General features: G+C 40.5%; 2 protein-coding genes across 3 annotated transcripts in view; one reads left to right on the top strand and one right to left on the bottom strand.

Moving 5' to 3' along the window:
- The window catches only part of gripap1 (GRIP1 associated protein 1), a 199,338-nt gene that overhangs the window by 151,353 nt on the left and 32,450 nt on the right, over window positions 1-15,535 (bottom strand). For both annotated transcript variants that reach the window (XM_039773970.1, XM_039773971.1), the window contains exons 10-11: window positions 14,742-14,789; window positions 3,479-3,510 (exon numbers count right to left, since the gene is read on the bottom strand). In XM_039773970.1, the coding sequence (XP_039629904.1) occupies window positions 3,479-3,510; window positions 14,742-14,789 (80 nt within the window). The remainder of the gene's footprint in view (window positions 1-3,478; window positions 3,511-14,741; window positions 14,790-15,535) is intronic.
- LOC120541955 (zinc finger BED domain-containing protein 4-like) lies at window positions 8,042-9,814 on the top strand. The gene is made up of 2 exons (XM_039773972.1): window positions 8,042-8,813; window positions 9,017-9,814. Exons 1-2 carry the CDS (start codon window positions 8,121-8,123, stop codon window positions 9,161-9,163), a joined length of 840 nt encoding a protein of 279 aa, XP_039629906.1. The 5' UTR covers window positions 8,042-8,120; the 3' UTR covers window positions 9,164-9,814.

Raw genomic sequence — 15,535 nt, 5'->3', positions numbered from 1 at the left:
AGATGAAATAAATGAAAATTTAACCTCACTTTACTTTTTAATAACGTCTTTGTTTTTCACAATCATAGATACCGTCGCTCTCGGCATACGGTATGCAGCAGCCAAGTCCCGAATACGCATGCCACCTTCATACTTTTCAACAATCGATTCAAATTTACATGAAAAAAAACACAAAATCACGTTGTGACGATGTGGGTTTGCTGCATGCTCCCATCTGTTGTCCAGGAGGCCTTGAACCTTACACCGTCGGTAATTACCGATGAGCTCAGCAGTGAGGCACAACAAAGCAAGGGGTGGTAAAAAAGTGCAAAGTGATTTTATTAAAACAATCAACAAAACAAGGTGTTCAAATTAAAGTGCAGTGTCCAAAGTTCCAATAAATAAATCCATAAAATCAGAAGTGAAACGTGGATCATAAAAACAATAGAAAAAAAGTCTTCTTAAAAACAACAATGTTAAAATACAGCAGGAAGCATTCTTTTAAAAAAAAACACAACAAGAAGCCCGGTGCTTTTTTACCTGGTGGCCACCCTGCTTCCTCCGTCTGGGCTTCTCAACAGGGGAGTCACCCTACTTGCAGCTGACCTTCACTCTGCCTACTTCAGCTGTCGCTCCTCCCGACAGCAACTTGGGATCCACAGCGACCAGGGCGTCCAATGCTGGGAAATACTGTACACTCGCCCAAGTCCCGACTCCCGCTGCCTTACGCGGAGAGTCATCCTCCTTACGGTCAATCCCGCTCCATGATCACTCAGCGGGAGTGACCACTACTACTATTCCCTGGGTGTCGGCTCAACACCCAGGCTCCCTGTTCAGCTGCAATGCAAGCCTGCACTTGCTCTCTCTCCACTGCTTCCTCATTTCTCCTGCAACCTCCCGTCCATCCATTCTTTCTTTCTCTCTCTTTATCCTCCCCTTCTAGCCAACTCGTGCTCCTATTTATCAAGAGGGCATGGCAGCTGAAATCAGCAGCCCCAGGAACAATCACAAATGTGGATGGTTTCTCACCTGTGCACTTAGGTGAGAAACGCCCCATCGAGAATCGCCCTGAGAACCGCTTCAGCCACACAACCACCACGCCCCATAACCAAGCCGCGAGCGCAGTGATTATTTATTTTAAAACTGGCCTTTGACAGGATCTGTGGGCCCGCTATACCAGACACGTGAAAATTCACAGAGAGTTATAGCGTGGGCTGTTCACTGAATGCTAGCAACTGGCACACTGACGCTCGTGGGCAGTCGTGACTTTTGTCTCGAGAGAGGTAAACAAGGGTAGCATGCGGCGTTCTAGCACGCAAGTCGTATTCCAAACAAAGGATGTATACCAAGCAAAATTTTTCGCATCCAAACAGGACGTGCACCAAGTTGGACTTATTCCAAAGCGGACGTACAGTGGTGTGAAAAACTATTTGCCCCCTTCCTGATTTCTTATTCTTTTGCATGTTTGTCACACAAAATGTTTCTGATCATCAAACACATTTAACCATTAGTCAAATATAAACACAAGTAAACACAAAATGCAGTTTTTAAATGATGGTTTTTATTATTTAGGGAGAAAAAAAATCCAAACCTACATGGCCCTGTGTGGAAAAAGTAATTACCCCCTTGTTAAGAAATAACCTAACTGTGGTGTATCACACCTGAGTTCAATTTCCGTAGCCACCCCAGGCCTGATTACTGCCACACCTGTTTCAATCAAGAAATCACTTAAATAGGAGCTGCCTGACACAGAGAAGTAGACCAAAAGCACCTCAAAAGCTAGACATCATGCCAAAATCCAAAGAAATTCAGGAACAAATGAGAACAGAAGTAATTGAGATCTATCAGTCTGGTAAAGGTTATAAAGCCATTTCTAAAGCTTTGGGATTCAGCAAACCACAGTGAGAGCCATTATCCACAAATGGCAAAAACATGGAACAGTGGTGAACCTTCCCAGGAGTGGCCGGCCGACCAAAATTACCCCAAGAGCGCAGAGACGACTCATCTGAGAGGTCACAAAAGACCCCAGGACAATGTCTAAAGAACTGCAGGCCTCACTTGCCTCAATTAACGTCAGTGTTCACGACTCCACCATAAGAAAGAGACTGGGCAAAAACAGCCTGCATGGCAGATTTCCAAGACGCAAACCACTGTTAAGCAAAAAGAACATTAGAGCTCGTCTCAATTTTGCTAAGAAACATCTCAATGATTGCCAAGACTTTTGGGAAAATACCTTGTGGACTAATGAGACAAAAGTTGAACTTTTTGGAAGGCAAATGTCCCGTCACATCTGGCGTAAAAGGAACACAGCATTTCAGAAAAAGAACATCATACCAACAGTAAAATATGGTGGTGGTAGTGTGATGGTCTGGGGTTGTTTTGCTGCTTCATGACCTGGAAGGCTTGCTGTGATAGATGGAACCATGAATTCTACTGTCTACCAAAAAATCCTGAAGGAGAATGGCCGGCCATCTGTTCGTCAACTCAAGTTGAAGCAATCTTGGGTGCTGCAACAGGACAATGACCCAAAACACACCAGCAAATCCACCTCTGAATGGCTGAAGAAAAACAAAATGAAGACTTTGGAGTGACCTAGTCAAAGTCCTGACCTGAATCCAATTGAGATGCTATGGCATGACCTTAAAAAGGCGGTTCATGCTAGAAAATCCTCAAATAAAGCTGAATTACAACAATTCTGCAAAGATGAGTGGGCCAAAATTCCTCCAGAGCACTGTAAAAGACTCATTGCAAGTTATCGCAAACGCTTGATTGCAGTTATTGCTGCTAAGGGTGGCCCAACCAGTTATTAGGTTCAGGGGGCAATTACTTTTTCACACAGGGCCATGTAGGTTTGGATTTTTTTTCTCCCTAAATAATAAAAATCATCATGTAAAAACTGCAATTTGTGTTTACTTGTGTTATATTTGACTAATGGTTAAACGTGTTTGATGATCAGAAACATTTTGTGTGACAAACATGCAAAAGAATAAGAAATCAGGAAGGGGGCAAATAGTTTTTCACACCACTGTATACCGAGATACCACTTTACTGTCCCAGTTTTGATGTCAAACAGTAATATTATCACAGTCTAATATACTAAAGTGTCTCCTTCAAAATGTAAATACAAAAACAAAACAAAATTGCTAATATATATTTGCTACCAAAAAGAGCAATTATAGCATACATTATATGCTTTAGAATGCTGCATTACAGGAAAAAAAAGGAAAGAAGAATTTTATTTGCAGGTTAAGCACAAGATACAAGATTATCATTATAAAAATTCAAAGGAATGGACCTAAAAGCTACTGGCTACTACTGGTTTTCTTCCTATATTTATAACTGATCCAATATAACCATTTACTTTCACTTAATTCTTTTACATTTGCAATTGTTAATTTCCTAAATACTTTTTTAATATGAGCAATAAATGAATGATTTTACAGACCCTTTACATAATTAATTTCTTCAAAAACTTTCCAAATACCACAAAAAAACAAACCTTTCTTGCTTCTTTTTCAATTTTTCTGATACCTGAAAAAAAACGGAGACAGAAAAGTATATCAAGTCAAGACTGAACATGAAACAGGATGCAATGTTATTGTAGGACAGTTGTCCCCAACCTATGGGCCGCTTAAAAGAACAGAAATATATATATATTTTTTTTTTTATTTCTATTTGGTTTAATGTTGAAGTCTGTAGGGTGTTTTACTTTGAAAAATGACCACAGATCATGTCGGCACAACAATGACTATGTTCTGTTGTTTATGTATCTTAACAGCCACTGTAGGTAAGGAAGTAGGAGGGGCGGTATTAAGTAAGGTTTTGATGTGCATGCAGATTTATTTGTTTGTGGTGTACAATTAACTGTTGATAAATTTCAATAACTGTGATAACTCGTCATTCAACATGGTGAAGAAGTCATCAGTAACAAAGTTTCATAGAAGTGCTATGAGTGACTGAAGTGTGCATAGTAACTGAATATACATTGACTGCATGGCAGAAGGATTTCATACAACCAAATCTCTAATGTTTGAAGGCAATGTCACAGAGAACTGGTGTGTTTGAACAGGAACACCATATTTTCATAGCGGCTGCACATTCAGGCAAAGAAACACTCACATAAGCATTTATACTTAAATTTGACAGGCTATGTTGAAGGGTTGATATAATGTTTAATTCTTGAATGTGTTTAAAGAAAGTATTTAAGCAAACTTCTTCATGTACTTTGAAATAAGGAACAAAGTTAAAGAGGGAGGATGTAGCACAGTGAATATGTTATGTTGCTCATGTACCTTGATAACCACTGTAGTTAAGAAAGTAGGGCAAGAGGTATTAAGTAAGATTTGGATGTGCGTGCAGATTTATTTGATTGTGGTGTACAATAAACTGTTGTTTACTTTTAATAACTGTGACCACTCATCGTTCAACAATGCCCCCATCATTTCCATTAGTTCTGATGTTTGATAAATTAAGTCCACAAGCTACCCCTAGCTAAAATGAGTATAAAACAAATACCAATTGAGAGCTTCTTTAAAAACAGGAAAAGACCCAATGATGAGACAGTTGGAGACTCCAAGACTGCCAACAAAATGAAAGTTGCATTTATTGTAATTAACAATAGTATTCATTATTTAAATGAAGTTAACAATTTCTCTGTAAAATGTACCACACATACTTTAATTCATTTCATCATGAAAGTGATATCTAGTATAAATCTAAGGCTTCTAAATGTGCAGAGAGCTGGAATATCATGCATTTAATGTGTTCTATGTTGTAATTGCTGTTGTCAGTTCAGGAGAAAGCTCCAGAAGCACGTAGCGATTAACAACAGGGTTGGTTTTAAGATGAAGTTTACGATGGTCTACTTTACTAGTGAGCTGATTGACTTCTGGTCTGTCGCTCTGACATCACATGTGATGAAGACCATGGAGTAGCTGCTGTTTTACCACCTGAGGCCACAGGGCCGCCACGCCCTCGACCCTCTGCAGTTCGCATACCAGAAGAGGACGGGAGCGGAGGATGCCATCCTCTATATGCTACACCGATCCCTCTCTCACTTGGACTAAGGCAGTGGTGCTGTAAGAATTATGTTTCTGGACTTCTCTAGCGCCTTCAAAACCATCCAACCTCTGCTCCTTAGGGACAAGCTGACAGAGATGGGAGTAGATTCATGCCTGGTGGCATGGATCGTGGACTATCTTGCAGACACACCTCAGTATATGTGTCTCGAGAACTGCAGGTCCCGACACTGTGGTCAGCAACACAGGAGTGCTGCAGGGGACTGTAGTTTATCCGGTCCCGTTCAGCCTATATACATCGGACTTCCAATACAACTTGGAGTCTTGCCACATGCAAAAGCTCGCTGACGACACTGCTATCGTGGGCTGCATCAGGAGTGGGCAGGAGGAGGAGTACAGGAACCTAATCAAGGACTTTCTTAAATGGTGCGACTCAAACCTCCTACAACTGAACACCAGCAAAACCAAGGAGCTGGTGGTGGATTTTTGGAGGACCAGGCCACTCCTGGACCCCGTGACCATCAGAGGTGACTGTGAACAGAGGGTGCAGACCTGCAAATACCTGGGAGTGCAGCTGGATTATAAATTGGATTGGACTGCCAATACTGATGCTCTGTGCAAGAGAGGACAAATCCGACTATAATTTGTTAGAAGGCTGATGTCTTTCAACATCTGCAATAAGATGCTGCAGATGTTCTATCAGACGTTTGTGGCGAGCGACCTCTTCAAGGCAGTGGTGTGATGGTGAGGTAGCATAAAGAAGTGGGATGCCTCACGCCTGGACAAACTGGTGAGGAAGGCAGGCTCTATTGTAGGCACCGAGCTGGACAGTTTGACATCCGTGGCAGAGAGACAGGCGCTGAGCAGGCTCCTGTCAATCATGGAGAATCCACTGCATCCACTAAACCGTATCATCTCCAGACAGAGAAGCAGCTTCAGCGACAGACTGCTGTCACTGTCCTGTTCCACTGAGTAATAAAGTATCTATTTAATGATAATAAACTATGAGGTTAAAGTGGACATTGAGATTAAAGTCAAAATTTCCACTTTAATCACAAAAAAGACCTTTTCACTGCGTCCTTAATTTTTTTTCTCAGTGGCTCAAATACACTGCCATATATTCTGATGCTGTTATGAAGAGAAAAAATTAAAAAAAGACAGCACAGAAGATTGTAATTGGAGTCGTTTAAAATGTATCTTGCCATTATGTTGGGGAGTATCCTACACTTGAATATACAAGCACCACAAAACTGGATTTGTATGTCAGCATTTTGCTTCACCACATCAAACCATTCATCAAACATCGAAGCACGCACATCGATCCTGTAGGATTTGTAAAGCGGCTTTCTGTCACATGTAGGTGGTATATAGAGACTCGGACATCACATTCCAACTTGATCGCATTGCACCCCACGACTTTTTGCTGGTACTGCAACTTGTACACGCATCTCGTTAATTTCAGAGGACGTGCTGAGAAGGCGCATCAAATGAACGCTGGGAATGCGTGGCAGCCATGACGTGTGCGCTTTTTAAGTGTGAAGTATAAACCGCCCCCAACGATATCTTTGGTAGAAATTAAAAGAGAAACTTCTCTGATGAGACCAGCCATATTTATTTTTTTATTTTAATTACAGCAGACACTTATTGTGGGAGTATGGACAATACGTAAGCATGTGTTTAGTATAGTAGCTCATATTTTGAATTAGAAAACAGAAATGTTACAAAGAGCCAAGGTTATTAAAGTTAACGAAAACTAAAATAAAAACTGAAACTATTACTAAAAAAACATTTTAGTAGAAACAAACAAAATAATTAACAAAAGCTAAACTATTAAAGTAGATGACTAGTAATGACTAACTGAAATAAAAATGATAATTTAGTAAAAATATTTTTAGTTTTCATTTTTGAATGAATATTCTTGCCATTAGTCTTTAACCCTTGTAACTTTTAACTCTGAAAGAGAAAGTCATCCGCCACAAGCCATCCGCATATATTCATCCAGTGAATGGTGGCTGGTGATGGAGGGCAGGTGTTCACACAGCATTTGTGGTGAAACAGCAAGCCAAATATGGGCATGTAAAAAGAGTGTGAAATAAAAAGCAATTTACTGTGCCTCCTTTCTTTGCGCTTGTTCTATATCAAGGTGTAATTCAATTCAAATTTCGTAGATTTTTATTAAAATGTAATAAGCAGTTATATGAGGAATATGTAGTTTTTTTTTTTTGTTTTTTTTTAAAAAGTCATTAACAGTATTTTCAACCTGGTAACGCCTCTACTGAACTATAGGTAGGTAGTGGTACGAGATCTCGCGAGATCAGATTTGTCTGGCGAAATGCATCTGGTCTCGCGAGAATTGGCATGATGGAGTGTGAGGAAGAAGTAAGGATAGAAGATGCGCCCGCGACATTTAAATCATTGGTGTGGCAACATTTTGGATTCCTTGTGGAAATAAGAAATGGCGAAAAAATGACAAAGACAATTTGCAAACACTGTAAGAAATTAATACCGTACACCTCTGCTAACACAAGCACTATGCAAAAGCATTTAGAAAACAACCACAGCTCGTTACTAAAAGCTGCACCTGTGAAGAAAATGGAAAGCAATTCAGTTCGCATAAAAGGGCAAACAACCATAACAAATGCCTTTGCAGCTAAACTTCCACCATCCAATGCAAGAGCCACGACAATAACAAGAGACATCTGCGTTTTAATTGCAGCCGATATGAGACCATTTTCTGTGGTGGAAAATCTGGGATTTCGGCGACTCATCCACACACTGGAACCAAAGTATGCCATCCCGTCACGCGCATATTTTACTCGCACGGTGGTCCCGACCCTGTACAAAGAGTGCAAGGTAAACGTTGTACAGGCTCTGAAAGAGGCAGAAACCATCGCCATAACTACTGACGGTTGGACTTCTAGGTGTACACAGAGCTATATCACAATTACAGCCCACATTATCAACAGTAACTGGGAAATGGTACATTTTGTACTGCAGACGCGCCCACTTTTTGAATCACACACAGGGGAAAACGTCGCTGAAGTTTTACTAGAAGCTGTCACACAGTGGGGTCTTAAAAAGCCAAACCATTGCATCGCTATTGTAACACACAATGCGCGTAATATGGATGTGGCTGTGTGCGAGGCAGGATTTGAGCCGCACATCAAATACTTCGCGCACACAATAAATCTCGCTACACAGGCTGGCCTCGGTGTTGTGCGTGTCGCTCGTTTGCTCGGGCGGGTGAGACGTGTAACTGCTTTTTTTCACCAGAGTTCGACAGCTGCCACGGTACTGAAGTCTAAGCAGAAGCTGCAACAACTGCCACCGCACAAATTAATAATGGACGTCACCACGCGATGGAATTCATCATTGGATATGCTGGTTCGTTACCTGGAGCAGCAGGCTGCGCTCACCAGCCCAGAAATAAGACAAAATGCCCGAAACATTGACACACTGGATACCTGCGACATTGTCAATGCCGAATTTCTTGTGAAGCTGCTGAATCCTTTAAAGACAGCTACCACTGTCTTGTGTGAAGAGAAGAGGCCCACAGTGTCTCTCATCGTGCCACTGAAGAACATGATAGAACAAAACATGGCACCAAATGACAGTGATTCCCCCACTGTGGCCGACACAAAGAGAGCAATTCTCAGCAATATTTCAGGCAGATACAGTGGGGATGTATACAACTACCTGCTGGAGAGCACTGCGTTGGACCCAAGATTCCAGTCTCTACCGCAGCTAGACTGCATTCAGCGTGAGGCAGTCTTTCAGAGGATACAGAAAAGGGTGGAACAGTTGCAGCAAAACCAGGTATCATTGACTTGATTTTTTTTTCCCCTAGAAGATTTATGTTTCCAGTACTAAATTTTAATTGATTTAATAGGTTCATGCTGTATTTGTGTGTGTGTGTTGTAAACATGAGAGCATCAGAGTGAGTGTATTTGTGTTAAAAGAGAGAGGGGGACTGCTTTGCTGCTTGCTAATGTTAAAGCCAGTGTTTCTGCTGCTTGAAGCCCACAGATGAGAAGAGTATGGAGCGCAAGGAAGAGGCATCAGTTCATTGTTCCACACATGGGGCGAGGGGGCTCTTGAAGCTGAAGGCAGAGCTGAGTCAGACGAGGAACCTGCTTCCAAGAAGACAGCACTTGAGGATCTGCTAGGGGACTCTTTTTTGAAGACAGAACAGCCCAGCAAAGGAATTGAGAGGGAAACTGAACTTTACAGAAGAGAAGCATCTATCCCACTTAGTTGCTGCCCTCTGACAAGGTGGAGAGAAAACAGCTCCAAATATCCTTTGCCGTCTCCACTTGTCAAAGAATATCTTTCCATTCCTGCGACCTCTGTTCCAAGTGAGCGTGTCTTTTCAACTGCAGGAGACATAGTCACTGCCCAGAGGTCACAATTGCTGCCAGAAAATGTAGACATGCTTATATTCTTAAAAAAGAACATGACCATATCTTAGGCTGTTCTGTATAGGTCATTACCTCATTACCTACGTCTTAGCTCTTTTTCCATGCTTAAGAAAATTTTGTTCATTGTTTTGCACTCTGAGTTTTAAGACAGCACTACTTTGATAGTTACACTAATTATGGTTAATTGCACGTAAAGGGATATTTGTGTTGTTTATTATTTATTTTTATTTATACTATTTAATTTTATTGTGCAATTAATTGCCTATCAGTTTGTGGCAAAATATTTTACAGTGTTTACATGTTATTACTGCATATCATTCATCAAAATAGAAGTTTTATTTCAAAAAGTTGATTTCAAAATGGACATGCATTTTTTGCATTTTGTGTTTTTCAGTTAAATAAAAGGCTATTTTTGCTATATATTTAAACATTAAGGATTTCTTTAAAAAAAGTCTCCAAAAGTCTCGTCTCGTTCTCGTGAACCCAGTCTCGTGTCTTGTCTCGTGGGGAAAGCGTCTCGTCACACCCCTAGTAGGTAGGCAAAAGAGTCTGCCAAGTGATGAAAAACTAAACAAACTAAAGTGTTCTTGTATTTATTATATAGTTATTAATTTCTCTTTTTAGTTCATACTAGCCAACCCGCGGCATAACATATGCCACATAATCAGGCCGGTTTTTTAATGATTTTTAAGCACAGGGAGAAAATTAACATTTGAAAAATCGGTAATGTAATAAATTAGCAAGAAATGCAACATTACAACAATGCACGGAATGAACCAATACACAATCGTCCGTGACTGAAAACTGGCGGACCAATTTTGTTGATGTGAGCGAAGGAAATGTAGACGCGTGCCCTCTGTTCTGACAGATGCGTCGACGATGTATTGCTGGAAGAGTTTGCCACTGAAATGCAAGACACTAAATGAAGATCTCATGGTAAGCCTGAAAGCATAAAATTGAAGCTGTGTGACTCGCGTTCTTTTCGCGGTTCGCTTTTACTCAACATAGGTTAATTGTATGTGCCAGCCTGGATCTCCAAAAGGGAATAGCAGTGGAAAAACCATCACAGTTCATATTGAGAACAGAGATACGCTTGCAAGCATCTCCCCTTGGATATATGCAAATGTTGCATTGTGCAGGAAGTTCCCCATCTTCACCTACAAAGCAGCAACATCAGTTTGACAGGACGGGGCGTTTCCCAACTCATATCCAGACCTGGATTTTCCATGAACACCATTCGTGCAGCAGTAACAGAGTAACAGTGAGTGATAATGTCATGCATTTGCATGTAAGACTTTGCGAAGGGATTAACCTGGCGTATGATGTTGTCTAGTTGAAGCAACAAAATGTCACTGCAAGCGCTATTACATTCCTTTTGCAAACGCTGACTGGTAGCCTCAGCAGAATCGAAGATATATAGGTGACCGTATTGTGGTGACGTGTCAGGATTGTTATATAAAGGAGAGACCTGGTGATAAATTTGACCGTGGATTCTGAAAGCATACGGTTCTTGCCCAGATGGTTCAGCGATGTGTGCGCCCATTGACGCGAAAGCTAAAGCGGAGTTGTATTCCCTGATATGATCACAGTACTTTCGGGAGAGCGGGTTCTTGCCAGTCAAGAGGTCTTCCAATAAAAGAGGGGGCTAGGATAGTGGTGGCAAAGACACCTTGCCGGCATGACAACACTTAGTGTAATGTCCGGATTTGTTGACCTCTGCTGGACAATGAAGAGCATTGCAAGAAGCACATAGTGCGGTAGGTAGGTAGGCCAATGTTATGTTCTTGGACGTGAAAGGCGGTATCTTCTTGAAAAGCTGCAGAAAAGTAAATGCAATGTTTGTGCATGAAGGGAATTGGAATGAGTTGTGTCGAAGCATTGCAAGCAATGTTCACATTGCATAATTCGTTCTGTGGAGTGTGTTTTTAAATGCATGTTGAGAAATCTCTGCACTCGGAGCGTTTTTGAACAAATCGTGCATTCAAAGATCTTTTTGGAATGCGTTCGTTCAGTGGAGTGGGTGTGTAAATGTGCTTTGAGATATTTCTGCGTGTGAAGGGGGAGCAGTGTTGACACTGAAAAGAATTCATCAGGGAATGTGTTTTGAGATGGTTAGTAAGGTATCTCCATGCGTGAAAGTGCTTGTCGTAAATTTTGCATACAAATCTTTGCGTTGAATGGATCTGCATATGGTTGTGGAGATCCATCTCACCTGTGAAGTCCTCGTTACAAAATGTGCAATTGAAGGTGAGAGTAGAATGAGTTTGTAAGTGTTTTTTGAGAGCGCGAGTTGTCTCGAAGCATTGTTGGCAATGTGAACATTGCATTATTCGGTTAGTGTTGTGTTTTTTCAAATGTGCGTTCAGATATCTGTGCACTCTGAAGCTTTTGGAACAAAAGGTGCATTGAAAGTCCTGTGTGGAATGCGCGTGTTCAGGGTAGGGTGTCTTTAAATGTTTTTCAGGAAGAGGAGAGTGGGCAGGTGATGTCACATTAGTGTGGTGAGCAAGTGGGTGTGTCACCAGAAGGTTATCACGTGGGTATTTGAGAGGCATGAGAACCTCGTAATGCCCATGATCCAAAGGACCGCTAAAGAGCGGGGATATGAAGAGATGCTGGGCTGGATTGTAAACTTGAGGAGAGGCATGAGGACGTTCTTGGAAGTAAATGCTGATAGTAGCTGGAAGGATTTGGGACATTGCCACAATTTCTGCCTCGCTGCCATAGACTCCGGACATATTCATGTAATCAGCGTATTGTTGAGCAGACTGCATAACAATGCCTCTGAGACTAAGAACAACGGACACCACGTCACCAAGTTATCCCAATGTTGGCAAACAAAGGTAACAGCCATGTTACGAAGTTTGAGAGCAACAGTTTCGTCAATGACATTTCTCCAAAAAAACCCGACTGACAGAAAGCAGGAATTTCTATAACATTAAAAGAAGTGTTGTTTCCATGAAATACATTTGAAGCGGTAGCCATGGAGGGCAAAAGAATAGTCAAAGTTGCTCACAGCTGGGTTTGGACCGCAGCACAGACCAAAGTGAGTGAGTATGTGTTTGATGAGCTGTTTGATTTGGCAGGCAGTGGTCTGAGGTGCGTTCTTGAGCGCGTGGGAGGAGGGGTAGTTTCTGGGTGGGGCTTCGTTGTTCCTGTGACATGGTTTTTCATGGTGGACGCGGTCGGGTGTCGAAACCGAAAAGAATAATGAAAAGTCAATGTGGCTTAGGTGTGCATGTGGACTCCTAGCACAGACGAAAGGGGCTAACTGAGTGGTCGGTGAGTTTTTGCGTCCGGGCACATGGGCAGGCTGTGTGAATGCCTAGAGAGCGAGAGTAGAAGCAGGCCGGTGAAAAAGGAGTGTTAGTGGGTAGGGAAACGTCTTCCGTATTTCTGCAGGAGCATCTAAGACGACGCATGTTTGTCGCGGATGCGAATTGCTGTATGTAGCGTGTAAAACAGTTTGCCATGGTGCACGCGGTCGTGCGTCGTAACCGAAAACTCGGTTTTTAAAGACTGCTTACTTCATTGTGTTTTAACCTCAGTTGTAAAGGATTGTTTTAAAGATCCCATGGGATACCCCTCGCAAACCGTTTTACACGCTGCATATGGCAATTTACCTCCGCGAGAAACATGCCTTTATGAACAGTCAACGTGCAGGTGCATGTGGCCTCTACGACAGACGAATATAAATGACGCCGTTCTTTCCGTGTCATCGCGTCCGAGTTGGTGGGCGTGGCTCTGCAAGTTATCGTCGTATCCAATGGTATTGGAGTTGGTGGCCGTGGCTCCTTCCTGCGTGCGCCATCGGTGTCTTACTTGTCGGCGGCTCAGTGAATCCACGCCCCTTCCGGCGTGCTTTGTTGTCTTGCCTTAGTGAATTATTTATAGATAGACAGATAGACAGATTCACAGATTCACAGCTCAAAATACTTGATATTGTGAAAATAATCCAGTAGCAGAATTATATTTTAAAATATTTGACCCCATTTTTACAATGTTTCTCTCCCTCTCAAAGTAGATGATTGAAATATCATATTCTTTATGTTCTTAACATCAGCTATATCATACATACTGCATACCAGGGATTTTTCCTGCCTTGCGCCCAAACCTGTTGGGGTAGGCTCCAGGTTTCCTGCGATCCTACTCTGGATAAACAGGCTTATGTCAAGTATATATTGTTCTTAATCTCAGATGCTATCTCTGTCATGTTGCAGCTGTCCATACACATATTACCTGCTCTTACTCTGCTCATTAAAGGTTTACCATTCTTAGGCTATTCAAGTCTCACCACCCCTAACCTTCACATTACATGCTTGTTTTTCTTTGTTTCCCTCAATACAGCTAGGTGGGCTCTGGACACTGATTCAACTTCAAGAGTCCTGTTCTTCCTAAGCCCCCACGATCTTCATGATCACACCTGTCAGAATACAGGTGAATCTGTTTTCTAATTTTTGATACATTTTCTGTGCCTGATATCGAAACAGAGATCAATATGGTTGGTGGAAAATTAAGCACAGTATGGCAGGATATGTTGTGAGCTATAGACATTTTGAGTAAAAAACCCTCAATCATTAAAATTCACCTAAATTTCATTACAACTTGGCCCATTCTGGGCAATAAAGAAAAAAGTGCCAACAGTCAGCACAGATTTGTTCAGCACAAATGACAAAATTATAAAATTCTGTAAAATTGTTCATATTCAGTATCTGGTTTTGATTATGCTCGTTTTTATGAGAAAAAAACAAAACCAGATAGCAAATCATGTAGTGTAGTAAGCTTCCACTAACATTAAACTCATATCCAAATCCATTATGTGTACAGTTCTGTCTGATCGTGACAAAAAACTAAACCCCACAGGAGCTCCATGCCATAAATTTTTAAAACTAATAAATATAAAAATAAAATAGAAATATCTTTGTGAAAAAAAAAACTAAAAAATACATGATGAAGGAAAACTAAAACTAAACTGAATTTCCAAGTAATGTTACATAAAATATAGAAATAAGATCGAATAAAATCTATTTAAATAATTAATACATAAATTTACATACTCCAATACGAACGGAATTATTGGCCCAGAAAACGTTAATTATGTGGCTTTTCTACCATATTGCAAAGACATGTTAAACTGGCTAATTCCGATTAGCTTAAAAGACATTTTTCTATCAATAAATCCCTTTCACTTTATACCTACTTATTTGTTAATTTCAAAATGAAACCAGGAATACAGGATGAAATATAATGAGATGCTCGGGTACTAAACTGTTGTATTATATAAGTGATATTAAAGGACAAGCTCAATTAGGGCTTATTTACAAACCTTAGTGATCTCCTCTTGAAGTTTTGTCATCTCAGTTTGTTTAGATAACTGTAAGGGGAAAAATACTATTTACTTTGTTGCTTATACCACCTTCTTAGAAAAATCTGCACTCTCAAAACTTTAAACATAGCCTTATCTTAGAAGAAAGTTACAGGAATTAAAAGACAATATAATTTAAATAAAAATATTTTATAGAATAAAATATAAAATTAAGAATTTGCATGCCACATTTTTACACTCATTCCAGTTATGATAATTTTGTGAATTTCCCTATTATGTACTCAATTATATCCCCATTTTAGCTGAATAATCCAAGACCCAAGAGCTATTATAAATCAAATACATAATACACAAAATGATTTCCCACAGTTCTAAACCATAAAGGAAGTGGATTTAAAAAAACAAAACTTTTTCCTTAAAATAACGTGAAAACTCCTGCTCCAAACAATTCTGTAGCGGTGACAATACTATTAATAGTGTTATTTTTTTACTAATACAATTGTGTCGCATTAAAGAAATGCCTAGGTTAATGACTACATTATTCAAGAATATTTAACTTGTGTGGAAGCCACATTAGAATGTATGAAACAATGCAACCAAAAGTGAGGGGAAAAGCTGAAGTTCAAATTAATGGACAAAGACTAGACAGAAATAAACCGAGTGTCACTCATCATTGCAAATAGTGTAATTGATGGGAAAAATACTAAAGACTATTGTACAGAAAATGTATGTTCTTTATCATGTGTCATAACTTTGATATGCCTACAGTATAATGTAAATGTACAGTTCCATTC

The sequence above is a fragment of the Polypterus senegalus genome, chromosome 13 (assembly GCF_016835505.1).
Source record: "Polypterus senegalus isolate Bchr_013 chromosome 13, ASM1683550v1, whole genome shotgun sequence".
NCBI classification, from domain to species: domain Eukaryota; kingdom Metazoa; phylum Chordata; class Cladistia; order Polypteriformes; family Polypteridae; genus Polypterus; species Polypterus senegalus.
The sequence above is the reverse complement of the archived record's forward strand: the minus strand, read 5'-3'. Positions and strand labels throughout refer to the sequence as shown.